The sequence below is a fragment of the Ambystoma mexicanum genome, chromosome 4q (genome assembly GCF_040938575.1).
Source record: "Ambystoma mexicanum isolate Mex_15411 chromosome 4q, UKY_AmexF1_1, whole genome shotgun sequence".
Lineage (NCBI taxonomy): Eukaryota > Metazoa > Chordata > Amphibia > Caudata > Ambystomatidae > Ambystoma > Ambystoma mexicanum.
Window position 1 is genome coordinate 669411847 of NC_090928.1, and position 27731 is coordinate 669439577.

The window sequence follows — 27731 nt, forward strand, 5'->3', positions numbered from 1 at the left end:
ATATTCTGCTTGAACATAAAACATTATTCCTTCTGACAACAATGAGTGTATGGGATACATTTCCAATCCAAGATAAACTACGTTTTCGATGAATAATTGGCAAATATAGAACACAGTACAATTGATGCACGCCACAAAGCCCTTCTGGCTGACTTGTTAATTTGGCATCTGTTTAAAACATGATTCTCAATATAAATAAGGAGTTTATAAACACAGAAACCAAAATGATAAATGTGTGCAAGAGGTTGCAACTTTGCATTCCAATAAATGCTATAAAGCGAAGAAATGTTGTTTAAGGTACTCAAGAAATACAGAATAGAGCTCAAAACAGAACATGTTTTAATAATAGAGAGTAGACTAAAAATGAATCGTCAAGTAAAATGTTACCTTAGGTCATTATTTACATTTTCTTCTCATAAAATGAAATTAGAAGTACATTTGAGTAAAATACAGCATTCATGTCACTTGCACACAAGCAAAAACAATTAAATCAGTTAAATTAAAACAGAAATGTTTAAATAAATCGGCGATATCACACTCAGGGCATACAGTTCAATTGAAAACACACCTCGTGGAAACCTCAAAATATTTCCAGATGAAGTGATTGCTCCATTTGGTTAGCGTCGTGAAGGTTGCTGTTGAAATTACAGAAGAGAAGTGCTTCCTATGGAAGTCTTCCTTGTAGACCATTTTTATTGCAGATCTTAAACAGGTTTTGTGCTTTGCAAACATCAACGTTTTTCAGAAAGTGATCCCTTGAAAGAGCATATTCATGCAGCAAATGCTAACTTCATAAGGCGGTGCGCATGCCAAGAACAGCTTGTGATCTAATGTTGTCCGGTCCCATCAAATACATGTTTTTAGATGCACTCTAAACAATGACATGCTACACTTTGCCAATAACTGGCAGAAGCTTTAAGCATGGAGGTCATCAGGTACAACCAGATACAGTGGCAAAGCAATGTTCTTTTTCCTAGGGTTCTTTCTGATTTTTCAAATGCGTGACCTGGTCGGTCATTGCGAGAGCAGAGCTGTCCATGAGGTCCAGATGTTTGCATAGTGCAATATGCAAAAACAATTTAAGACATTATATGTGTTTCTGCAGTAGAGCCAAGAAGAGCTCCTTGATTCAAGGAAGTTGTGGTTCTTGCCTGCACTATTCTCGCAGATTGGGGAAAGTCCTCAATAGTTTGTTAGCCGTTCTACTGTCGTCTGTCTTGGTATTTCAGAAATGAAGGCTTCACTCTGAGATAGGAAGGACACTTTTCTCTCTGTTTAGTTCAAAAGCAGAAAGAGAAGAAAGAAAGTATGAGAAAGATGGTGGTAGGTGTGTAAAAGCAATGAATGAAGTTAGTAAAATGAGGAAATAATGTCATGCACCAGATTCCGGTTAAACTGAACAGGAAAGGGATAGAATGCGATTGATGAATTACTAGAAAGTCCCTTCAATTTCAAAATACTAAGGTATTCATTTCCTCATACTTTCTGCCATGCAAAAGAATCAGCTATTTTGTTTCCAAATACCGGATCAAATATATTGTATCATGTGTTTTTATAACCCCAACCCATTAGCCGTGGTGTAATTCATGAAGACATTTGTGACGTGTTCCTTGCCCAGGAAAAACTGACAGTAGCAGCTAAATGTGGCTTAACTGTAAAGCAAGACAGCCAAATAAGCAAGCAAAGAATATATCTGTTAATGCACGGGCACACACTTCAATAATGCTGTTAGTTTTGCAAATGAGACTATGATAATCTCATATACAACATGGGCAGGAAACTCACCACATGGCCCACATCACTTGTAGAGTGGGTGGCTAGAATTATGAGCTTTGTTGCTCCCTACACCTGCTTTTTGAATTTCTGACTGCTGGAGGGGATTCCACGCCTGTAGGAGAAAAGCATTTTGTATCATTTGATTTGCACACAGATTCATTTAGGAAGGAATCTGAAATAAAATAAGTGCATGATGGGGACAAAGTAAGGAATCTCGATCCACCTCACAGCATCCACAATGGTCACCCCAAACATTGACAAATAATCTCAAGTATTATGGTGTATTTAATCTTAGTTGCCTTCTATGTAGCATAGGGCAGCCTCTAGTGGGTACCACAAAATTAAAAAGATACAGCATTCCAATGGATGGCATACAGGTGATGAGATAACTGAATGAAGAATGTTTATTACATGAAAAAAGGTCGAAAATGAAGAACAATTTACAAGATAACATATTAATACGACAATGCAGAATAGAAACAGTTGATGGAGGACAATTGGAGAAAATAGCATCAGAAGTGATCATTTGTGTCCTATTCAATGGGGCAAGCACTGAGATTTATAAGCACAGACAAGTAATAGAACCTGCTAATAAGGTGCATTAGGGCCGCATATGTGCGATTCCCGAGTAGGTGAGACATTGAATTGGGGAAAAAGCATATTTATAGTTTATGGTAAGACATTAGGGCAGAAAACTATTCAGGCACTGTCCTCAAATTTTTGTACCTGTTTATTATTTGTATCACACTCCGAACCCTGAGGTAACTGGGTGCTGGAAAACTTGAGTTTTAAACCTTTTTTTCAATTGTAACTTTTCAAATGTTATCAATGGCTTTCTGGTCTTTATCAGGACTCAACTAGATATGTATTTAAACATCACAGATTATCATGGGGGTTCTTCAGAATTCAGAAAAGAATTTCAGCAGAATTTCTGAAACCAACAATGGTAGTTGAGCTATGCATATGTAATGATTCAGGAGAAATTCTTAAGTTCTGTGAAAGCCAGTGAACTTCTTTCACAGGATGTGAAACTGCTCTTTGACAATAAAAAGCAGTGTATATATATATATATATATATATATCACCATGTCTTTTGCTTTTCTGGTAATTTGCATGAACAGAAAAAGGATACTTGCAGGTAAGCAACAAGAAAAAGTATGCTCGTGGTTTGAGGAAAGAGCACCCTATGTTCACAGTAAACAGAGCTATTCAGGGGAGATCCAGGATTTAAATGACCCCCATTTTAGCTCTCTTCCTTTTTTTTGGCATAGCGACACTCCCTTTCTTTTTCATGCTTCACAGTAAACAGTGAGTCCATGGTATATAATGTGGTGCATTATTTTGCTACTGCTTCCCAACCAATCGTAGACCTACAAACTATGATGTGGTGTACTTGTGCAAAGTATGCAGCTATTTTTATTTTTCTGAAAAGTAACTATTTTTTGTGTCACAAGTTCGAGGAACATGTTTTACTTTAAAAGTCCTTAGTTGACAGGTGCACCGTTGAATTACTGTTTTATTAAGGGGGACTTGACCTCCGCCTACAGTCACTTAAGTAAAATAATAGAATAGTATGTCATGGAGGCTTCTGATTATGCATTCTCTTTTCCATATTTATTTCATAAACCAGATGAAAGAATTTTTAAACAGACATTTTTCATACTAAAAGCCCCATAATTCTTCCTTGTGCCCCCTCCAAACCTTCTGCACCAAGACCTTTATTAGTGTCCATGAACCTATCCAAATCCCCTTTTCTTACTGCTGGAAACAAAAAGATAAGTAAGATGCTTATATGTTTTCATTTATGGCAGTGCCTTAAAGTGATTAGCATGCCCTCATAATGGGCCTCACAGAAGCTTAGTTTGATTTTGTGTTCCGCAGGGTGGTGTGCTTGGGGGCCGCTGATGCAATGGGCTTTGTCTTTGCCAGCTGTTGCCTGTTTTTGATCTGTGGTCATGCTGTGGGTGGGAACCTACTGGTTTGGCATTGCTGACGGGGCATTGTTGTGCGCTGTAGGGCTAGAGGAAAAATCCCAGCATACCTTGTTCTCTTATTAGGAACCACACACACTACAATTTTGAACACAACCTGTGCTAGGTAGGTACGGCTCACTATTTAAAGGCCAATGTATAAAAAGGGAGAGAAGATACAGTCTGATATCCTTTGCATTTAGCTTGTGATCATTCTGATTTGGCTCACATGTATCCATGGGGAACTAAGGGGAAGGGGATATTGGGCAGACGTATGAGGCGTCTACCCCAAAAAAGAGGCCTGGCAAGGGGAATCTGTAAGCTTTATTTATGCCTGCTTGTCCCAGGTAATGGACACAATATTTACCAAAGAAGTCTCTGTCCTCTCCAAATCATTGAATGACAGTGTTTCCATGGCAGTGGCTCAGAAAGATCCCAGAACTCCCACTATGTTAGGCTTACCCTGGGCACATACTGGTGATTTGGAGAGAAGCGATTGTGTCCACTGCCTTCACCGGTAGTGATGGTGTCCAAGATATAAGGGGCGCCACTTGCCCCAACCCCAACAGTTTCCTGCATAGATCCGGCCACAGGTTGACTAGGATTGTTCTGAGGCAACTGAGGGGAGGAGGGCAGGCAGATAAAGACTCTTCAGATGAGACATTGCAGCTATAAGAACCAATGTTAACCACAAGGTCTGTAAGTTGTTCTCATAATGGATACAATCTCCTCTGAAGATTCATTATCTTTGAGAGATTACCCTAGAAATGACAATCACAATTAAAGGAGGGAGAATCAGAGACACCAAAGCAAGGAGGCAGGAGTCCCCCCAAAGAAGTGCTGCATTGCTGTCCACCCAAACAAGGTCTCAGCCTTCACATCCAAGACTAGGCAGTAATGCTTGTAGATCTATGCAGAGTCGACCAAGTGGCCACCTTGCAGAGGAAAGTAGATCTTGCCACACAACCCCTAGTGGAGTGTGCCACAGTCCCCTGCAGCAGAGTTTTGTGTGCTGCCTCGTATCATGGATGGATGAGGAGGTGAGAACAAAGCCGGAAACTGTACAGATTGGTTGATTTGAAATGTACATATGACCTTGGTAAGAAACATGGTTTCACCGGAAACGTCACCTTGTGCACTGAGAAGATCATATGAGGCAGGAGCTCCCTCACCCACCGATTTGATGGCAACCAAGAAAGCAGTCTTTATGATAGTTTGAAGCCACAGCTGTGCATGGGCTCAAACGTTAGGCAGATCAGCTGCACCACAATTGGGATCTCAAAGATACAGCCTTGCTCGGGTGTACGCAGCTACATATCCACTTACAGTGGACACCTACAGAACCTGGCTACTGACACTTAAAAGGGGTTGAATTCGCTGTTTGCACCACTGGCAGAAGCACAGCCATCAGCAAAAGTACAGTTTATGTGGGTACTCGCCCTCCCGGCCCTCCCCATATGGTCCAAGGCAGTTCATGGACCTGAAACCATAGATGTTCAGGAGCAAGGCATGGAGCTTAAGGCTGCCCATGTCTGGGTGCAAATGCTTAGCCACCTTGTAAGATAGCAGTTTGAGGAAAACTGGGATTTTCCAACACATATTGCTTCTCAGGTTGAATAATTGTGCGTACCGGACCCGCCAATGCCGCCTCAGGCAGCCCAAGATCATTGTCCCCCCTGTAGTGCCTGAATCTTCTCAGGCGCAGCTGCAACAGGGGGATTGAGGGAATGCGTAAATCATTCTGAACATCCATGTAACCAGCAGGGAATCGCCTACCACACACTTCCTGGGTACATCCATGGATTAGAATAGGTGGCATTTCTTGTTGGCATTAAGGCAAACATATCCACCATCGGAAGGTCGCACATCTCGAAGATGTGATCCACCACCGACTGATCCACCCCTGACCCCAACACTGATTGTCTCCTGCTGAGAATATCAGCCCTCCCATTGCTCTCCCCAGCCAGATGTGCCTCGCTGCACAATGTGAGGGAAACAACCTCATAGGACTTGTTCACATAATGCATTGCGGTAGTGTTGTCCATTAAGATTGTCACCTTCTTGCTCAACAGCTAAGGTTAAGAGGATTGCAGGGCCTAGCAGATCACTCTCACCTCCAGGAGGTTGTTATGGATCCTCACCTCCCTCTCTGACTATCTCTTTTGTACCTCCAGCTCCTCAGGATGTGCTTCCCAGCCCGTCATGGAAACGTCTGTGATGATCTGCAAATGGGAGACAAAATGGGTTGCCCACCATGCATTCTACTCCTACGAATGGCAGCCACTTGGTAGTCATCAGGTTCGACTTCTTGAAGTTCAATGCAGAACTCAGTGGGGCAGTCGCTGGGTCTGTTGAAGCATGAACAGCAACCCTTCTCTACTGGACGACTTCACCTGTCAATCATCGTCTCATGCGTCTCGCATCGGCTTACTGTGACGCATGAGACGATGTTTGAGAATTTTCAACGTTTTAAACCTACTACTTGTATCGAGTTTTTCTTGAATACATAGTGGCGCATAAGCCTGTGTAAAAACCCCAATTCGAACCATTTTGAATGGGCCTCTCATGAATTTGTTTAGACCCTGCAGGTCTAAAATCATCCTCAGAATTTCTGGCTCCCTTTTCAGGATTAGAAAATATGTTGAGTAAAAGCTGGTATGGTGTTCTCCTTCAAGTACTCTTTCTATTGTTTGTCTTTCCAATCATTTATTCTACCTTCAAAAGGGGCCCCTATGGGAAAGTTCCTGTCTTCTGCACTTTGTGGGGTGGTCTTGGGGAAAAGTCAGGAAAGAGAGGCTGTAGACTTTTTCCACAATCTGCAGGACACATTGGTCTGTGGTCACAACTCTCCATTCCTCGACGGTGTCCCTCAGCCTGCTCTCCCACCCCCACTGGTTTTGCATGAGCTACGGACAGATCAAGCGGCTTCCCAGGGGCCAGCACCACCTGAGCGGCCGAAGGTCAGGGGGGAAACTTCTTCTGGAACTTTCCATGATGTCCTGGATGTTTGACTCTTCAGCGGAGTGCCAAACCGCTGCTTTTGTGGAGTGGCCGGCATCCTGTTGTACTGTGGCACCATAAAGAGCAGTTTTAGAGTGGCAATAGCCCAGCGGCCAGGCTATTTGTCTGGATTCCTTGAACTTCGACAAAGTATAGTTAACCTGGTCTTCAAACAGGTTGTCCCCTTGGAAGGGCATGACCATGATCAGTGCCTGCACATTGGTGAAATCTCCAACAAGTAGAGCCACCCGTGGCCCCAAAAACATGCTGAGGTTGACATTTCCTTGGCACCGGATCCTCTGTGTCCAGGCCTTCCTGTATTATGTGTCTGGAAGCCCATCTGCTACCACCTGCCTTATGGCATCCCTGCTCGTCACAAGCAGCTAATTGAATACTTAATCTAGCAGAAGGCCTTAACCGCCTGTTCCTTCCAAGTTGGCCCTGGATCTGACATTGTCCTCCACTTAGTCACCAATATCATGATCTCTCCTATGAAAGAGTGTATCCACCCTCCTGCTTGCCTCACATTTCGCCTCCCCCCACTTCAAATTCAAGTGGCTTCCAGTTAATCTACAGGGCCATACACAGTGCAGTACTGGGGTTTTGTGGTGCTGTCATGACATTGCACAGTGTCTTGCCACTGACAGAGCCACTCCCGATCGGAGGGGTTCCGGCCAAACAGGTCTGATGAGCTCTTTCACCCAATGCAGCAGGAGCCTTTAGCGCCATTGAGGCATGTTGTGCCACGTCTCTGCATTTGCACTGGATAGCAAGCACAGTCCGAACAGAAGCAGGCTCAGCTGTGGTTGCATTTTGGCAAACAAAGCTAGAGTCTGTACCCGGAATGCCTCCATGTCCTCTGGAGTCACTTGTGCCAGGAGCCACTAACACCTGCACTGGTGCTGGGGTCAGCAGAGTCTGCGGGGCTACAACAGCTAACTTGATGGTGAGGGTCCTGGACAGAGTCCCTCTTCCTCTTAATTTTCTCCAGCTTGCCCCAGTGCTTGTCACTGGAGGAACGGGAAGCCCTGCTCGAAAGATCTCTTCTCGTGTCTTCTCCTTTAACCGGTGGAATGGCTCCAGTCAGAGTTCCTCCCATGTGAGTACTGTGCTGGCTCTGCAAGGTTCTGAGTGGTGGTAGTTGTGTTCCTGCAACCTCCTCCCTGTCTCCTTCTCGTTTACATCTCAAATCCTATATTTTGGAATGGAAAACGCCTCACCAAGGATGCAGCAGTAATGATGGCAAAATTGACTGTAAACCTGAATACATTATTGGTGTTCGGTCATGTTCAGCAAAAAGTAAGGAGAAAAGGCTATAAAAGGTGATGCAGATTATGGAAGAGATTTGGTTGATAACCATACGCTCACGGAACATGCAGACACTGGTGATATAGCTCCCAAATAAAAGACAAAGAATTACAGAAAGAGGCAGATGTGAAACTCAGGGAATAATATACAGCGACAGAGAAAAGGCCGTACTCCCCTTAAGAGAGAATAAGAGACCCAATGAAGTAGCAAAGGGGCCAAATGATTTGTTCGAGATGTTTATAGAATCTCTTTTTATTCTGACGAAGGCCTACTTATCTATCAACAGAACTGTGGTGGATGAACGGATTTTGCTACGAAGGGACAAAACGCACGAGTATCGCCATTTCTTTATCCAATCAATGTTTTTTGAGAAAATAGTTTTTTGAAAGATATGATGGTATATTAAAAGAAAGGACTATATGAGAGTGGTTTGCAAAAACCAATGATATTGAAATAAATAATTACACCTCATGTCCACAAAAATGTTCAAAGTAAATGTTTGAAAATATCATACTCCCTACTGAGGCATGCGGCAGCAAGTTCAAAAATCTTTTGTATTCTATTAAAGCAGCACTTATACTAACCCCTTGTTTTGCACACACTATGTATGATTGGTTGTTATGTGGTTTTTTTAGAAGTAACAAATCAGAAGAAATGTATATGTGTTGAAAAACAATAAAAATTAACATTAAAATTACATACATTTTTCTAGTGAAACAGTCTGGAGTTTTCAATATACAGTAATAGGAGTACAAAAAGCTGGAAAGTTCACAAGTTTACTGTTTTTGGAATCACAACATGAATGACATGAGAGGGTAGTGTGTGTTCCTTGTTGCGTTTTTGGTATTGCAAATCCCTGTTTGAACACACATCCGTGATTTTAAAAAATGAAGGGATAGACCTGTTATTTAAAAAACGTGCTCAAAATATGCCTGCTTTGGAGGAGCCCCTGAAGTTCTTCAAGGCCAACTCTGATCTTTGGTCCTTTCCTGCGATATTAGGAGTCGACGATCCCAGGAGCATGTGGCCTTTGAAGTAAAACCCCTGCATGCCTTATACTCTGCTGTTGTGGCAGGCATTGAGACACTACATGCAATGATAATTGGTGTCTGTTTTGAATATCATCTGACACCTGTCATAGCTTTAAACCAAGAAGATTTCTTGCTCATTTTGTCAAAAGAATTCAGTATGACCAATTGCAATAAAAATACCAAACTTAATGTAAACTTGTGTCACTATTAGCGTCAGAGGCTCCAAACATGTCCCAAAGACCAGTAAATGTTGACATTGGAAAAGGAACAGTTGGGCTTGAGGCAGGTTCACTTATACCATTGACACCACTGCTTCAGATGGAGGCCACAAGGCAAACTGTGGATATGAGTGGCTGTGCAAGTGTGATTCAAACTTTTCCTAGGCTCCAGCCTGCATGCTGGACATTTCAGAAATAAGGAAACTATAGAGAAGATATTTATCCATTAGAACTGTTTTCATGTATGGTACATTGCTGTTGTGTCGTCCATTTGAATTCATCCTGTCGAACCTAATATTATTGGCGAATATGCCTTGAGAGCCTACGAAAGTCCTACAAAGTTTAGATTATTTATAGCCATAATTGAAGTGTGAGCGGTCCACATTTTTAGATTTTAGAATGTGTCATTATTGCGATAGAGAAGCATCTGTTGTCTAATGCGTCAGTTCTTGAAAAGGCCTCTCTTTTGTCATATTGGGTTTGTAGCTTGCCTCACATGGCTGGTTATCCTGATCATGTCCTTGCCATCCTCTTTGTCCAACTGTCATTGGTGATCCAGTCCCAGATGAGGGGTCCATATTTGAGGCCTGCAGACAGGAATGACTGGAATGAAGGAGAACATGAATCTCACCAAGTTTTTTAAAATTCTGACTAGCACTAGCAGAGGTGGAGCCATTATAATGAAGACTGCACCTTCTCTTTAGTAGTTTTCAGCGTTTGGAAGGGAGCATCTAAGACTTGGATAACCTGGACTTGCTCGAGGAATGACGTAAGCAAACTGGTTACGGAAGACACCCTTTAACCGCTGCTTCACTGGAGCTAGACATTTTCTGATCCTTCTTATATGGGCTGAAAGGCAGCATATTAACTGGTATTTCTTGTTTAGGAAGATGCATCTTTGAAATGTTGTGTTTCTTTATTTGAAATATGCCTCCTGTAGATCTCGAACACAAAAGGAATTGTTCTTTTGAATAGCAGTCATTACAGTTTACAATGCCACTGTCTTCTTTATGATGGGATTGTTTAAAATCCTTAAATCTAAAACAGGAATGTCCCTTTTGTGTTCTGATTAAGAAGTATCTTGAATACACTTATATGTTTCTCTACTCCTTGGGAACCAATTCAATTGCATTTATTTGAAGCATGTGTTCTATTTCTTCCCAAAGTTGCCACAAATTAACTTTTTAGAAGTCATTTTCACACTGCAATTACAGAACATACCCCACTTTTAGGATTTCCCTCCCTTATTGATCCAATGGCATGCACTTTCAAATTCCTACAAATCTTCTTCACACCAGAGTGCTATGGATGGCTTGGAAGTGAATGGAGCCTGGTCTGTTTTGGTTGCTTAGGCTAAGGGCTTCTTTGTGAAAGCCTTACCTTTCTGGTTCATAAGGGGAACAAAAGTAAGCCTGACTCTTGAGACTTATGAGGGAGGTTATGTGAAGCGGATGAGAAATGGTTTGAATGCAACTTCTGAATAGGGGCTCCCTCTACCACGATATGTTAGTGAAGACTCATACTCAATTGGCCTCATTACGACAGTGGCGGTACAGTGATGACGGCGCCGGTAGTGCTGCCGGCGCCGTTATCACTGTACCACCACATTACGAGTTCTGCTCGCGGGTGGCGCTCTGCACGCCTGGTCGGACCAGGCGTGCACAGCGGCACCCGCGAACAGAACTGCATGGTAGCAATGGTACCGTTATGAACGGTACCGCTGCTACCATCCTCCCCATTCCCATCTAGCCCTATGGGGGCTCAAATGGGAATGGGGACGTACCGGCTCCGGGTCCCGCGAAAGGGGAATTACCGGGCCCGCCGAGGTCGGAATGGCCCGGTAATTCCTCTTTCACGGGACCCGAAGCCGGACCCGAGTTGGGTACCTCCAAACTTGTAATGAGGCCCAATGACTCAACATACCTTTCTTTTTTGACAGTTAAGTGCCATCAGATAACTTTCCTGATAACTGTACTCAATTGCAAGGCAAGTACAAAATATGTGCTCGCGCTTGAGGACTAAAACTAGGCAATTGGAAACACGCTTGCCTTTTAAATAATACACCATCATTCATGTCTATAAAAACAGCAGTTGCTTAGTCCAGCATTGGCCTCCTCATATCACCAGTTACTGTTTCTTCATTAAACAAAGCATTGGTTTCTCTGCATTTGTCTTCTTGGAAACCCCAATTTGATTAATACACTTTATGCCAGAGATCTCGTTTACATATAGAAATGACACGACTACTAGTTACAACACTAACTGAACCACCTTTCGGACACTCATATGCAATTCCCTTATCGGTAGAAAAGTAGAAATGGATGATGTCTTTACTGGTTTTCTATGAACTACTGTAGCCAAAATGAAGTCTGCACATACCTGGCTCCTTAATAAAAATCAAATAAGATGATGGGGCCTTTTTACACACAGAGGGCCACAGACAGCAGTGCTGCAGGAGCCTTTATAAACTGGTGTCCAATCTTCCACATGATAGGAAGTCAAGAAAAATATATGCTTTTCTGGGCATAGTTAATTTGTCAATTAAATAAATTACTAAAATCAAGAAAGCCATATTGTCTTTTGGGAATATGGTCGAAGTGTCGCATATTTTGGTGTAACTTTTCAAGTCAAATATTCCTTGTTTATTTCTTCTTCTTTGCCCATTGCTGAAAGCATAACCTCGTCTTCTTGCATAGGTAAAATTGGGAATGTTTTGGGGTCTGAAACAGCATTACACTTTTGAAATTTGTGGTTCCAGACATCATTATATCTAACTTCTCAATCGAAACATCAATTAAAATGGGTGGTGTAATAGCCATTTCCTGTTGTGATGTATAGGGAACAAAGACAGTGTCACAAGTTAATCTACATGATGCTCTCTTTGTGATGATGAACAGTGAAAATGATGCTGCCAAGATGATGATGATCTGTGCCGACAACGAGATGAAAACTAATGTTAAGACCTGGAATGATGGGAAAAGCTTGATAAAGATGCATGCAAATGTGACCGACAGCAAGGCATCTACCATGGACTCTGCCAGCTGTGGTGATCTCTACTTATGAGGAATTGCGGGGAGATATTGTCATCGAAGGACATTGAGGTGCTACCGACACAATTGACAGGCTATGGCTCAGTGATGAGTATCGAGGTAACAATGGGACTTCTTTAGTATTAAAAAACAAATGGGTAACTCCATCAATGAGGACTGTGGCAACGGTCACTTCTTACCCAGCAATGGGATTCTTGATGTCGGTGCTGAAATGACAGTTGAACTTGAATCCCTGAAGGTTCTGAGGCAGGTCTTGCATCCCAGAACATTGAGCAATGATTGACGTTGTGATTTAGATCTCTCAACTAGGTTTAGCCCCTGGTTCACTTGCACTTTTCAAATTTTTCACCATGAAAAACCTTCTTTTGGGACTCTTCTGAAGATTTAGCAGCCTTCCATTTCTTCTCAGAGCTTTGAATGTTTAGCATAGTCCCTAACAATTCCTGTATGTCATTCACTGGCACAAAGTGCAACCCTTCTAATCAAAATTACAGCAGAGTAGGACTTCAGTAATGTGTGGTCTGCTGCGCTGAGAGCTCAATGCTCAAGCCTATCACAAAATGTGTCATTCCTCTATGCACTAGCCCCCTAACACATTCTGTCAGCTTAATTCTGTAAAAAAGGCTTCAAAGCCTATGAAAATCCTGACAATTCTATTTTGTCAAATAACACTGAAATGTATTAGCTCCTTTAAGAAACAACTGAAATAAGAATCTGACCTCTAGCCGAGAGGTATAGGTGCACACAAATGTATATTCCACACATTGTTTTAATATCTAAAAGTTTCTTTTTGAATTTCCGGGAGTTTCTGGCTTGAGAAATGGGAATATTTAAAGTAGGTATATTTATAGAAGACCCAATACTGAATAATTGTGTTTACTTTGCCATCAGTGTACTTTCCCACCAATCTTTCTATAGGGTGTAACATTTGCACTCACACGTTTTCCAAATTGGTCTGTGATCATCAATTGGCTATAAAATCCCTTTTGGTAATTTTTAGATATTAGCCCAGTCCTTTGTTTATACAAATAGTACAACAATTTAATTGTATGGTTCATGACTATTATGGATGCATTAATGGCTGACTGGAAGCAACCACACACCCAGACCAGAATGCAGAGCCACATATTGTGCTGATAAATCCAACTGATTTCAGAATTTATTTTAGGGTATTGGCAATTTACAAGTTGTGTTACCCACAGTTGAGTTACTGTTTTATTGTTCCAAATTACACGAAGGAATCCCAGTGTATTCTCTACACTTCTTACATTGACAACTTCTTTCTAATTACTTATTTTAAAATATCTAAATCTTTAGCTATAAACGTGGGTCTTGTTCAAACTCTGTGTGATTAATTTGTTTTTAGTAAAACGCAGATCTAAGAAATAAGTCAAGGTACAATGACAAAGTACAGATTTTACATTATATCAAATGAGAGTCAGTTATGAAGTATGTAAATGGTTGAAAGTAGGTTTTAGGGAGAAGTTATCAATGGCATACTGCCTGATGGGTGTGAAGCACCATATACAATAAAGCTCTGCATGCTTAGTTATTGGGGCCCCTAATATTAAACCCCTGCCTAAATTATGTATAGATGAATGTGATGAGCAAATGTTCCATCATTGCTGATAAAGAACCAAGTAGGATTAGAAGTACAAAGCAGTATCCATTAATATAGCAACATGTTTTAGCATTGGAAGATGTTTAATGTGAACAAATGCAAGTGCAAAGTAAATTGGGTGACACACAGTTTGTCTCCAGTAATGGGCCCATGAGAACTCAAAACAACAGGCTCACCTTTAATGCAGGAAGACAGCCTGCAGCTTTCGAAGGATGTTGTATTTAATGCTATATGAAAGAGGAATTAAATATATGGCTAGACAACTCCAGGGCACAGAGCCCTAGTCAGCCCCATTTAGAATGGTAGTGTGCATTTTAGGCACTGTGCATTGAAAGGCATGTTAATCAAACAGGACAGGACATCAGATGATTTAAAGTAATAAGAGTCTTATATTATGATGAATCTCAATCATAGATATTTTTATCATATAACCACAGAACAATAGTGAGAATGTGTGGCCATCCACTAAAGCTGGAAGAAAAAAGTGGTTAACCTTGTCTAAAGAGCACTTTATGATGGTATGAATAATCACACAATGTAATTTGCTCCCCTTTTAAATTATATTTGCAGCCTCCATCAATTTTGTCAACTCCAGTTTGGATTAAGCTTTACACTGATGAGCCCTACGTGTATGCTACAAATGGTATCAGCAGCTCGTACTTTAAGTGATTGCTCAGATCATAATGGAATATTGGACTTCCATTTTATTAACAAGATTGGTAAAGCTGCTTATTTTCTAACTGTTCATCCACTAAATAACTGTGCAGATGATACAAAATTGAAGAAAGTGCTTTGTGCCTACTTTGTGATATTAAAAACGAAACAACCATGCATCCACCAATGTCAAGTTGTCTTTATCCCAGAATGCAATCAAGGGCTAACATTAAGCTATTATTAGTCACATTTTATTATTATTGATGTTGTGGCTTTCCATTGACACATTTTGGGAACAGAGAATGCCATAGTCTATGTCAATTGGGGGCTCCTTATATCATCACTTCTGAATAGGCTCTCTTGCTTACATTATGCAAGCACTACATTTCCAGTTGCCCATCACTATAAGCAGCTGAGATCAGAGGCTGTGAACATGGCAGCCGGTGCGGTGGGGGAGGCGGATGTTGTTCATCAACAACTTCTGAGTTACGTACTTCATCTGAGGGACTTTAACATATTGAAAAAAGGTCCCTCCGAGGACACGTGGGGAAATGAGAGGCATATTCTTTTCTATGAGAGTCTCCCTTAAATGAATGCTTACCAGGAATAAAAAAATGGATGCCATCTCCATATTTGCAGCTTAATTGCTCCTCTGAAGTAAAAAAGTTAAATGTATCCTTGAGAAAGCTGATTTGAAAACACTAATAAAATAAAACCCCAGCTTCCCTTTTGAGAACGGCAAAAGATCATTACTGTATTCCTAATATGTTTGTGGAAGATTATCACAGGGCCATAGGATAAAGGTACCCCATCAAGTTTTATGGGACTCTGGAATGGGAATTAACGTTAATCTCATAAATGGTGGAGATGCCACTGTTATCATTGGTGGTAAGGGTAATTCAGTTTTGCGGTATCAGCACTACTTACACCACCAAACTTTCAATGAGGACCTATATGTGTTCCTTCTGTATTCTTTATTAAAGTGTTCAGCCTGCTTAGGACCGTTCGATTAATTTTACTCACCTTACAATGCATTTATTTTGTAGAATACTCCACATAGCGTGTTAGCTCATATGATTAGCATGATTAGTTTTGATCTGATGGGTTAAAAAGCTGCTTTACAAGTGTCCACAATCAGTCAATCAATCCACTAATTAATAAATCAATTATTTTTTGACTATTTATTGTGCTGTCTGTCAGTGCAAACTACATGTATTTCCTATTGCTAGTGGCTGGATTAAGTAAAAGGCTTATGGCCCTTATCCGTGTGAGGCATGCCACAGGATGTGGGTCACCTGCCACAGTCAGCAGCCTGAAAATTAATAGTTACTCACTGTAGTGACTAAAGTACTCTTAGTTCATAGTTCCCTTTCCTCCATACTGTATGGGCGTCCCACGCGAGGGATGGGAGACAGAACCTATTTTCACCAGACAAATCTTCTTCCCCTTTAAATTTCGAGGCACGGGGGCCTGACTCGGCCCACCGGCACCACTCCTCAGTCCCCATTGACGCGTCGACAATATTCAGAACTGCCCAATGACACCAGTATAATTAGGGGTGAGGATGGTGGGACGTGTGGAGGAAAGGGGACCATGGACTAAAAGTATGTTAGTCACTACAGTGGGTAACTATTAATTACTCTTAAGTCCCGTCCCCTTTCCTCCATACTGTATGAGCGATTACAACTGAAAGTAGCCACAGGGTCGAGAGGAGACCCTCCTTAAGAAAACAGGTTTCTTAGAACCGCCTGCCAGAAAGCCGCCTCTGACCTAGAGGTGGCGTCCAAACAGTAGTGCTTACAGAAAGCCGAAGTGGTGACCCAGGTAGCCGCGCTGATGATGACCTGCCATGGCACATGCCGTTGGAATGCGATGGCCGTGGCTTTGGCTCTGACCGAATGGGCATGCAAGTTAGCTGACACCGGCTTGTGCTGCTGCTCATAAGCCTCCTTGATGACCGTGACCATCCACCTTGCTATGGAGGCCTTAGAAGTCTGATAACCGGGCCATGACCCATCGAAAGTGACAAACAGGGCGTCCGACTTGCATAAGTCCTTGGTCCTGTCCATGTAGTATTTCAGAACACGTCTGACATCCAGACAGTGTAAGACCCTCTGAGGCTCATCCATGGGGTCGACGAAGAATGTGGGTAGGACCATCTACTCGTTGAGATGGTAGGAGGAGGTCACCTTGGGTAGGAACGCAGGGTGTGTCCGCAGGACCACCTTGTCCTTGTGAAAAGTGGTGTAGGGCTCTGATGCCACCAGAGCCTGCATCTCGCTGACTCTGCGAGCAGGGGTGATGCCCACGAGTAGAGCTGTCTTTATGGTGACCAGCGTGATGTCTGCAGACGCCATTGGCTTGAACGTTTTGTGCGCCAAGGCGCCCAACACAACATTGAGGTCCCACGCAGGGTGTGGTTTCTTTATAGGCAGGTAGAGTCTGTGGAGGCACGCCAGATGTCGCTTGACCACTGGGTTGGAAGAGGAGAAGAGGCCCTCGGAATTCCTGAGAGCCCCTATGGCTGCCAGATAAGTACGGCATGTGTCCACCTGTACGCCGGAGTGGGCGTGGTGTGCTGAGAAGGAGAGCACGTCATCCAAGGTGCACTTTAGGGTCGGCCCAATGACAGAATCTAGACCATTTACTTGTATATTGGCTCCTAGTATCCTTGCTTCTAGCGCCCTGGGTGATCTCTAGGTTAGCTTGAGAGAGGTTCAAGTGTTTCAATGTGACCTGCTCAGGAGCAACACTGCGAGGGCTAGTTTGTGAGGAGCGGGGTGGAGTGCCCTGCCCCCCTGCTGGGCCCAGTGGGAGGTGAATGGGTGGCCTGTCCGATAGGCTAAGTAGCTCGGAGAACCACGGTCTCGCCAGCCACCACAGAGCTATCAAAATGATGCTGAGGTGACGAGATTCCTTTATCTTGCAGATCACCCTGTGGACCAGGGGTGTGGGTGGGAAGGCGTATGCCGGCATGTAATTCCACCGTATTTGGAATGCGTCGCCCAGGGAGCCGGAGCCCTGCCCCTTCCAGGAGGCAAACTGCTGGCATTTCCTGTTGTCCCGGGAGGCAAAAAGATCCACTTGAGGATGCCCCCACCTGAGGAAGATCTCCTTCAGTGCCGGGTCATTCAATTGCCACTCTTAATTGTCTGCCCCCAGTCTGCTGAGCCTGCAGGTTGGACTCCCCCGGGAGGTGGACTGCGGTGAGGTAGATGTTGTTCTCCAGTGCCCACTCCCACATGCAGACGGCTAGATTGCACAGTAGAGGGGATCTGGTACCCCCCTGCTTTTTGACATAGTACATGCTGGTGGAGTTGTCTGTCTGGATAAGAACTGCCTTGCCCTCGATGAGAGGGAGAAAGGCCTCGAGAGCCAGCCATATGGCCTTCAATTCCAGCCAATTGATGTGGGACTCCTGCTCCTGCCGAGTCCAGACTCTATGGGCGCTGTGGCTGTCCAGAGTGGCGCCCAGCCCTCTAGGGAGGAGTCCGTAGCAATTGTGACCTGAGATGGCGGCTGCCGGAAAGGCTTACCTGCCACAGGTTGAATTCCATGGACCACCAATTAGGTCCGGGTGGAGAAAGGGAGGAATGTCAATTGGCTCTGCTTGGGAGCCCTTCTCCTGATTCCTTGAGGCTGCAAAGTGCAGCTGTAATCTCCCCAGCTTGAGTCCTATGTGGGGTACGGCGAACAGGACAGTCGCTATTATACCCAACAAATGTTGGTACCACCAGGCCGAGGTCACTGCCCTGGAGAGGAAGGGAGAGGTGGCTTTCTTGATGGCCGCTATCTTGTCCTCCAAGGGAAAGACTATCTCAGAGCTTGTGTCCCAGATAAGGCACAGGAAGGTCAGGGTCTGCGTGGGCTCCAGCGGAGACTTCTTGAGATTGATAGTTAACCCCTGGTCACAGAGTGTATTCATCAGTGCAGAGGAGGTTTGGTGAACCGCTTTCTGAGATGTAGCCCGGACGAGCCAGTCGTCCAGGTATGGGTAGACCTGGTGGCCCTGGGCCCTGAGGAGGGCTGCCGCTGCATTCATCAACCCGGTAAACACCCTGGGGGCTGAGTTGAGGCCAAAGGGTAGTACCTTGTATTGGAAATGGCAGCCCATGATCTTGAACCGCAGTAAGGAACAGTGTGGCTGCCAAATCGGGACGTGTAGGTACTCGTCCTTCAGATCCAGGGAGCACATCCAGGGAGCACATCCAGTCTCCCCTGTCCAGTGTTTCCACAATAAGTGCTGGCATAACCATCTGGAATTCTTGCAGAGGAAGGGAGAGGTTGAGGGTGGAAAGGTCCAACACAACTCTCAGGCCAGCCTGGTTCTTTTGTATGGCAAAAATCCTGGAATAAAAGCCCAAGCCTTGCTGGGAGGTTGGGACTTCTTCCACAGCCTGGCTCTCGACGAGTGACCGGATCTCCGCCAACAGAGTTGCTGTCCCAATCTGTCGGAGAGGAGGGGAGGATAGGAAGGTACCGGTAGGCTGTACCCCGTGGAGGCTACAGAGAGGATCCAAGGGTCCCAAAAATTCTGGCACCAAAATTGCACGTGAAAGGCAAGCCTGCCCCCCACTGGAGACACATGGACCCGAAGGGACGTGTCATCCCTTCTTTCCCTCTGAGGCTGTTGCAGAGGATTGGAAAAAGCCCACCACCACTTTTTGTTGTTTCCTCCGATGTTGACTCAGAGAACGGTCAGGTTGCCTGGGCCTTCATTCTTGAAAGCCCCAGAACCCGCCAAAGGCCCGCCCCTTGTTGGAGCGTTGCTGTGACTGGGTGTAGGCCTCGAGCGTGGCCTTCGTAAGAATAGATAAAGACTTTGCCGTTTGCGAGCTGCTGTTCTTTTTATCCAATTCTTCATCCGTGGTGGAGTGAAAGAGGTCACTACCCTCGAATGGAAGGTCCAATATGCGTTCCTGGACATCGAGGTTAAACTTAGTAGCCCAGAGCCAGGCAGTCCTTCTCATGTCTGTGGCGATGCAGATGGCCCGGCCAGAGGTATGGATGTGGGCCATGGTGGACTCCATGATGTCCTGCGCTACCAGCCTGGCTTCTCTTAGGCCCGCCTTGAAGCGCGTTTGGCTCTGCGCTGGAAGTTCTGGGAGGAAGTCCACAATGTCCCACCAGAGCCTTTGGTTAACGGCTGCCAGCATGGCATCCGCGTTGGCTTGATGCAGGTACAAGGAGGCATTGGAGTACAGTTTTTTCCCGTACGCCTCCAAGATCTTCACCTCTTGCCTAGCAGCGTCGAGGACGAGGTGGCCGAGGACGACTGAGGCTCAGAGTAGAGTGACACTGCAGCGATCACGCAAGAATGCGGTTGAGGATGCGTGGAAAGCAAGAGTGTATCCCCCTCCATCTGCCTATACTTGGTGTCGAGGCAGCGATTGACAGGTTGGGCCAAGTGCAGCTTCAGCCACCCCTTCTTGGCCAGGGCAACTACGTCTTTCTGCATTGGGATCCCTGTTCTGGTAGGGGGTTTTAGGGTGACTTCTGCCAAGACTCCCTCCTCAGGCTGCTCTAACTCGGGCTGAGGAAGGCCCAAATATTCTGCCAAACCTGCAAGGCGTTCGTGGAAGGCCTTGGCTGAAGATGGCATGTCGGAGTCCTCCTCCTCGTCAGTATCTACCAGAGTGCTCGGAGGGTCTGGAACTGGTGGATGGGTGCTGGGCGCTGCGGGCTGCGGTGTGGATACCGGTGCCAGTGGCTGCTGAGGAGGCTGTTGTGGAGCCACCTGTAATGTGGGAGGCAGGGGAGCCGGAATCGGAGGAGCCGGCTGGGCAGCAGTGGCTGCGCTGGGGCCTGTGGCACCGGAGCCATAGGAGAAATGACTATGGATGCCGGTGGGGTGACCTGGAGGATGCCCCCATCTGGAGAGTTCGCATCAGCCCTAGGAACCTTTCAAAGAACCTGTCTTCAGAGGCTGTAGAGGTGGCAAGTGATATTGACAGCATGGCTAAGGACAACTGGGGCCGGGGCACACGGTGCAGGAGAAACCTGCCCTACTGATGGATAAACTGTAGGCCACGCATCATGACTCTTTCCTCCACCCGCTCCACAAGAGGGGGTATCGGATGAGTGGCCATCTCGCCTGGCGCAGAGGCCATTTTGTCGAGCTGCGTGCCACGTGCCAAAGTCGTAATGCCTGTGCAAGACACTTGGTGTTGGAACAAAAGGACTATCCTGCACCTCAGGCCGTGACCTGGAAGGCGTTTTCCCTTGGCAGAGCTGCCGGTAGTGCTGCATGAAGGTGGTACTACGGCCCCCTTGGGAGTAACACCGGTAAAAGAACCTTGCAGTCCCTCAGCACTGACCCTGGAAGGATCCAGAAACCCCTCGTCCGTGAGGCCGGTAGCTGGACTAGCCTCGGTACATGTGCTGGTGCTAGAACCCAAAACTGGTTGGGCGCTTCCTTGGGAAGGAGTCACCTTTACGGGGTGCAATGGTGAATAGAGGCCTTTCCTTCAGCCTCGAGCGATGTTTGTCCTTTAGGTCCTCCGGAGGTGACTTCTGAAAGAGCTCCCTCCACCTAGCTAGCCTGTTCTTCCGTGCCCGTGGAGTCAGTGAATCGCACACGGAACAACCTTTGCAGCCGTGGTCGGGGCCAAGGCAGCAGAGGCCAAGGGCATGGGGGTCCACATGCGCCTGGGAGGAGCGTGGTGTCGGAGGACCAAGTACCTAATTGAAAAAAAAAGACAAAGCTAGAAGAATACATGGGGAAGAGCGCGTGGTATCACATGGCCAAAGCCAAACCCAGAAATGCTGGTGAATGCGGGCCGATCCTGTCGACGTGAAAAAAGAGACTGGGGAGTGGCACAGGTGGGCGGAGTCAGGCGAGCGCATGCTCCCAGGGCCACGCGCCTCTAAATTTAAAGGGGAAGAAGATTTTTCTGGTGAAAAAGGTTCCGTCTCCCATCCCTCGCGAGGGACGCCCATACAGTATGGAGGAAAGGGGACAGGACGTAACAGTATTACAGTACATAATGGGCGTTCCGCTCTAAAGACGAAGCAAATACACCTTCTTAGTGCTGCGTCCCGTTTTAGAGGCCTAGCTCACACTCTATTTTGCCTGGCCTCCGCAGAGCCTCATGCAATTGCACAGAGATCATGCTGCAGGCTGCAATGATCATTTGTGGCGAGTTTGATGTGAAAATGTACACACCAACAATACCCAGTTTGTGGTTAAAGTTGGTGGTTTAGAAGCAGAGGAGCTGCTAACCCTGGTCCTGGGATATAAGATTGTCTTGCTTATGCCTAGGAATGGATGTGTAAAAGGCAAATGTCTTGCTAGTTCTGGTATCCTATTCCTCTCACCCCGTTAGCGGCTCCCATGATCTGGTATTGGTGGTAAGGAACTAGATTTTTTTTTGACAACACTTCTTCTTTTGACCTCTAAATTACTTGGTGGTGTACATATGCCCTGTCCATCTTAGTCTACTCAATATCATCCCACAACCTCTATCCTCCAGTGTAGAGGCCACATTGATTATAGCAGTCATTCATGTGAGGGTGTCCAGTCATTTTTTCGAATACAAAAGTTTCAAAAGGCAAACTTTCGAATTTCTTTTCTCCGAAATGCCATTCTTTCGAATGACAATTTGTTTGAAAAAATGTGAAAGTTTGCCTTTTGAAACTTGGGTTAGGGTTGGGGCTTGTGTTAGGGTTGCGGGTGGGAGGGTGCCGTGAGGGTTGGGAGGATAGAAGGGGGGAAACCACCCCCAATATACGTTAAATGGAGCTGTCCAGTGCTGAAATTACAGCACTGGACAGCTCCATGTAACGTTTCAAAGTTAAAAAAAAACATTTAAATGCCAATATGCACAAACACTTTGAAACGTTACATGGAGCTGTCCAGTGCTGAAATTACAAGACTGGACAGCTCCATCTAACGTTTCAACGTTACCAAAAAAAACCATTGAAATGCTACTTTTAACATGTACAAGTGCATTTCAATTGAAACCAATCCATGGCTATTGTCAAAGGATTGGTTTAGAAAGAAATGCACTTTGCATGTTAAGTATAGCATGTCGCAGCTTTTGTTTTCGAAACTTTTGTTTTTCGAATCTTTTGATTCGAAACTATGACTATAAACCCATTTGAGACTTGATCATAATAATGCAATGTAAGGATCATTCTAAGAGCCTCAGAGGGACTCCAAAGAGTGCATGACAGTGGAGGCAGTCTTAAAAGCCACAGGCATTTTCTGTGCCATATATATTTGACCTTCATTGGTTTGCCCGTTGGGGATCATTTACTTTTTCATGTGCTTTGTATCATACACAAGGATAAATGAGGTACATCCGGACTACTTTCACAAATGCTTCACCATATACACACTCTTAATCATGACCTTAGGTCAGTGTCTTCAGTCTCCTTTTAACTCACAAACACATACACAATACAGAAGGGTGTTGCTGGCCTTTAGCATGTCCTTCTGGGCATTTGAAATAAAAAAGCTGCCTATAGTTGCTTCTGTAAAAAGGGAAAACGCCTCTGTTAAAAAATAATTCTGCTAATATCCATTATTCAGCATCTGGATTGTGCCGGGTTGTTTGCGTTGTAAAGTAGCTTTGAAAACATACTAGAGAAATATCATCATCATCAAACAAGTTTATTCGGAAATATAAAAAATTCCATTAAACGACATAAATTACACATTTCCAACATTACAAAGGCACCAATTGTATGAAAGACAGATAAAAATGGGTACCAAAGATTACAAATCACAGTCAACCATAATAAAAACAACTGACACTTGTTTTCCAGTCATGAGGGCACATTTTAAATATTGTACATTATGATCAACCCCTTTTCCCCATACACAATTCATTATAAAAATTGGTGGCACTAACTACCCCCACCTTGCAATTTCAAAAGGCTCTTTCTAAAATACATAGCTCTTTTTAAAAAAGTCAACAATGCCCAAGATGTAAAAACGGACTCGGCACTCAGGAGAAACTCTAGAGCGACCTTATGTAAACGAATCTCCGTTTTCTTGAGAGCGGGGACCAAGGTCATTCTCCTGATACCCGTATATCCTGTGCAAAAAAACAACAAATGCACGAGGTCCTCACGCTTGTGACCACAGACTGGGCAGCCGGCATCACTGGGAAAATGTTTCCAATTACATGTGTTTCCCTGTAGCCGAAGGCAATCAAAGCGGGCCCTCGTGATCAACCACCTTTCTGTTTTAAAAATGCTCCTAATCAAATATGGTTGGATTCCAGAGAGATTACTAATACTGCAATGAAAAGAATCATATTTCTGGGTGTAACCCAGGAGAATTTTTCTCCTGGCTGCAATTTCTCCCAGTTTAGCCTTATAGGCTGCCCCCTCAAGCTTAGTAATTAAGGTTTCAGGTGGAAACAGGGCACTTAGGTTGGCTTCCCCCAATTTGGCAGAAACATAGGCTAGCCATGGGATTTTTTTCCATCCTGATCTGCTCAGCACAGTGCGTAAGATATAATGGCACAAAGTTGCATGTTCGTTAACCCACAGCCGAATCCAAAAAAGTAAAGGTGCCATCGACCACTGATCCTCCCAAAACTCTGCCCCCAATTCTCTATGAACAGCTAAACCGGGGGCGCTGGTCGGTAGCCCCAACAAGTTTCTAAAAAATTTGTTTTCTTTACCTTGGATTTCAGCTGCGTTTTGGAAACCCCAAATAGCTGCACCATACAGAGTGGTTGCCAAAACTTGTGCACCATAAATTTTTAGAATCACGTCAAGAGGCTGTGCTCTGCTTCTTGATGCAAACCTAAAAAGCCCCCCTATCTGTTGGCTCATCTTTGCCGATTGCTTTTCCACATGTGCCCTTCCATTTAGGGCCTCTGAGAAACTAATCCCAAGATAGTCAAACACCTTGACTCTAGGGATTGTTTCCCCAACGCATAGCATAGGTTTCATTGGTGCTGAACGTTTCCTTCCAACACATGCCATGACTGCTGACTTTTTAGTATTGATTTTTAGGCCCAAGTTGTTCATAAAGGTTGCATAGGCGTCGATCAGGACCTGTAAAGCCCTTGGTGTTCTGGCTATTAGGACTGTGTCGTCTGCATAGGCCAGGACCGGAAAGCCCCTAGCCCCCAAAACCAAATAGTCTGCCCTTACATCAGTGAGGTCCCGCGAGAGACCATTGATATATAGGCAAAAGCAAATGGGAGCAAGCACACACCCCTGCCTTACACCGCATCCCACCCGGAAGCAAGCTGTACAGTGCCCACCCGGCCCACTACGTACACAAGCCTCGTTATCTGTGTGGAGGTCAACCAAAGCCTGCAGGATCTCCCCCGGGCACCCCAAGGACCCAAGCACTGCCCAGAGCTTAGCTCTATCCACTTTATCAAAGGCAGTGCTTAGGTCCATGAAGGCCAGATAAACTGACTCGCCCAATCTAAATACTGAGTTGGCCACCAAAATGTAAAGATTAAGGCTCTGTTCAATAGTGCCTACACCAGGACGGAATCCAAATTGGATGTCTGACAAGATTGACTGTGCCCCAATCCAGTTTTCAATTCGTGCTAACAAAATTCTCCCAAATACTTTAAAGGAAGAGTCTAGCAAAGAGATAGGCCTATATGCGCCTGGGCTAGAAATGTCTCCTTTTTTAAATATTGGAAAGATTATGGCCTTTTTCCAGGACGGGGGATACTCCCCTAGCTTTAAGCAAGCATTAAAAACCACCGTTAAAAGCGGTGCCCACAATGCAATAGGGTCCTGAAACAGGTCCGAAGGGATCATATCTGGCCCCGGGGCTCGGTTAAGAGCTTGGAGCTTTATGGCCTTTACCGTCTCCTCCACCTCAAATTTCAAGCAGACATCTGCCCGATCTAAAATATCCTGTCCACCCTCTAAGCCAAATAAATTCCCAAAATGGGATAGCCAAGCCCCTTCCTCCACATAAGTACCACTTCCCTCATTGAAACCACATTCCTGAGGGCCACTTTTTACATATGCCCAAAAGGCCTTCTGGTCCCCCCTTCGAGCCACATCCAGAAAACCTTCCCATGCTGCCCTTTCCAACTCATTTTTCCTCCTCTTTAGTTCCATTTTGTAGGTCTTCCTAGCTTGGGCAATCATAGGTCTGCTACTGGATGGATCCTTTAGGGTTGATAGTAAAGTTTTCTTGGCCCCTTTACAAGCTTCATCAATCCAACCTCTGTTTGTTTCCTTACCCTTTGGCCTTGTTGTTATCGAGAATTTGTTAGTAAGGGCAACCGTCAATTCCACAAATTTCTTTACTGTTACCCCCGGCGGTGAGCAATCATCCAAAATATTCATCACAAGGGATATGTTGTCAGTGATGGCTTTATGGTGTAAGTCCCCCCTTTGAATTTTCTCCCATTTGATTCTTCTGGTACCAATAGGTATACCCATAGAGGGGGTAGGGGCTATTACCTGCGAAACCCCCTCCCCCATCAAACCCTTCAGCTTCAGGCAAATGGGTAAGTGGTCACTATGTGGGTCAGCCAATACTTCAAAACTTACAGCTGATTTCCAAAGGTTTATAGAGATGCAAAAATAGTCGATTGTGGAGCTTCCAAGATGGTTATTGAAGGTCACTGCACCCGGTATGTCTGGAGCCAGACGGCCATTCACTATGCGAAAGCCCCACTCCAACAGCCATAAACTTAGCTGTAAACCTTTGGGACAAACTCTCCCATCTCGCATGCATCTGGGCGGGATATTCTCTATCTGGTCCTCCCAAGGGTCGAGAATATCCGAGTCAATCCCCCCTCCCATTTTAATATTGAAATCGCCCCCCCAAATATAAAACATACTTTTGTTCCTGCCCCTGGACAATAGATCTTCCATAAACTTTTTGACTTTAGTTAGCCTGTCCAGGTCAGAGATATGGGGGCTGTTATAAAAGTTGATTATACATAAAGTAGTTCCCTTGCGAGTAGTTAGGAATAACACTTGCAAGAAATCTAGCCCTGTCTGTAATCGCTCAATCGTACATTCAAGAGAGGTCTTTATTAGTATACATAAACCACCATATTGTCTTCCTCTCGGTTTTTTATTAGCTGGAATATCAAAGGAAACAAAACCATCGAGGTGCGGGGTTTCTATTGCCCATGTTTCCTGAAGTAGGACTACTGAATTAGCTTGCAGAAGCTCCATCACCGGGGCCAACTTCAATTTACTGAATGAGCCTGCTATGTTCCAAGACAGCATGCGCAGGTGAGGCCTTTCTTCTGCGCAAGCCTCCCGGGGTGCAGGCAAAGGTTGCACCGATACAGTTCCCACTGCCTCCTCCAATTGTCAATCTACATCCTCACAGGATGTCAAGATCTCAAATTGGTTATCCAGGGGCAGGGGAGCTGAAATGTTCCTTCCCGGGACAATACTCTGGCCCTTATTCGCCCGGACCACACTCCAGCTACCTACCGGGTTATTAATGGGGGGCTGCCCACCCAAGGTATTGTCATTCCCTACAAACCCACCTCGCCTCAAACTTCTAGTGGGTTGATTATGCACCAATTGCCCCCCTTTGCGTGCATAAAAGTAATCCAAAGGGAGCAATTTGCTAAACAATTGATTACCATTGGGCTTGAGGCCTCGGGCCAGATTAGTGTTCAAAAGATAGTCCATAATCTGGGGGTCAGATAGGGTAATTACCACACAATCCCCACTCAGATTCTTTGGCATATTCCCCACCCAACCCACTCGCCTGGCCATACGAATGAGTTTAGGATCTATCTTTGGCCCTATCACATTGGTGTTGATCCAGTGGGATGCTTTATTGATCAATGAGAGAGTTGATTCAAAATTTCCAGATGGAAGCCCAGGCAATCCTGTAATAATCCCCACAAGAGGGGTTGCTTCCGGGGGGAGATTTAAAATGGTTATGCTCCCCTGCCCCAACCCCAAATCTTGTGACTTAGGCCTATCATCCGGTTTGCCCTTCAATCCATCCAGCTCAGGCTCTCTTGCCTCTTTCTGTGCCTCGGTGGCTACTTCCACTTCCCCTATGACGATGACATCAGATGCCTTCCCCTGTAAATCTAAACCCCTTCCGCTATTAGAAGTATTAACGTTATCCGGAGGGGTTAATAATGTACTTTGGCAAGTCCTATCCACTTTTCCCAGCTCCTCCA

General features: G+C 44.9%; 1 protein-coding gene across 4 annotated transcripts in view; it reads right to left on the reverse strand.

The window, feature by feature from the left end:
• Nucleotides 1-322: 322 nt before the first annotated feature.
• CCDC88A (coiled-coil domain containing 88A) overlaps nt 323-27731 on the reverse strand; it is a 2139415-nt gene continuing 2112006 nt past the window's right edge. For all 4 annotated transcript variants that reach the window (XM_069608255.1, XM_069608254.1, XM_069608253.1 and 1 more), the window contains 2 exons: nt 1786-1888; nt 323-1271 (listed from right to left, as the gene is read on the reverse strand). In XM_069608255.1, the coding sequence (XP_069464356.1) occupies nt 1824-1888 (65 nt within the window). In that variant the 3' untranslated portion in view covers nt 323-1271; nt 1786-1823. The remainder of the gene's footprint in view (nt 1272-1785; nt 1889-27731) is intronic.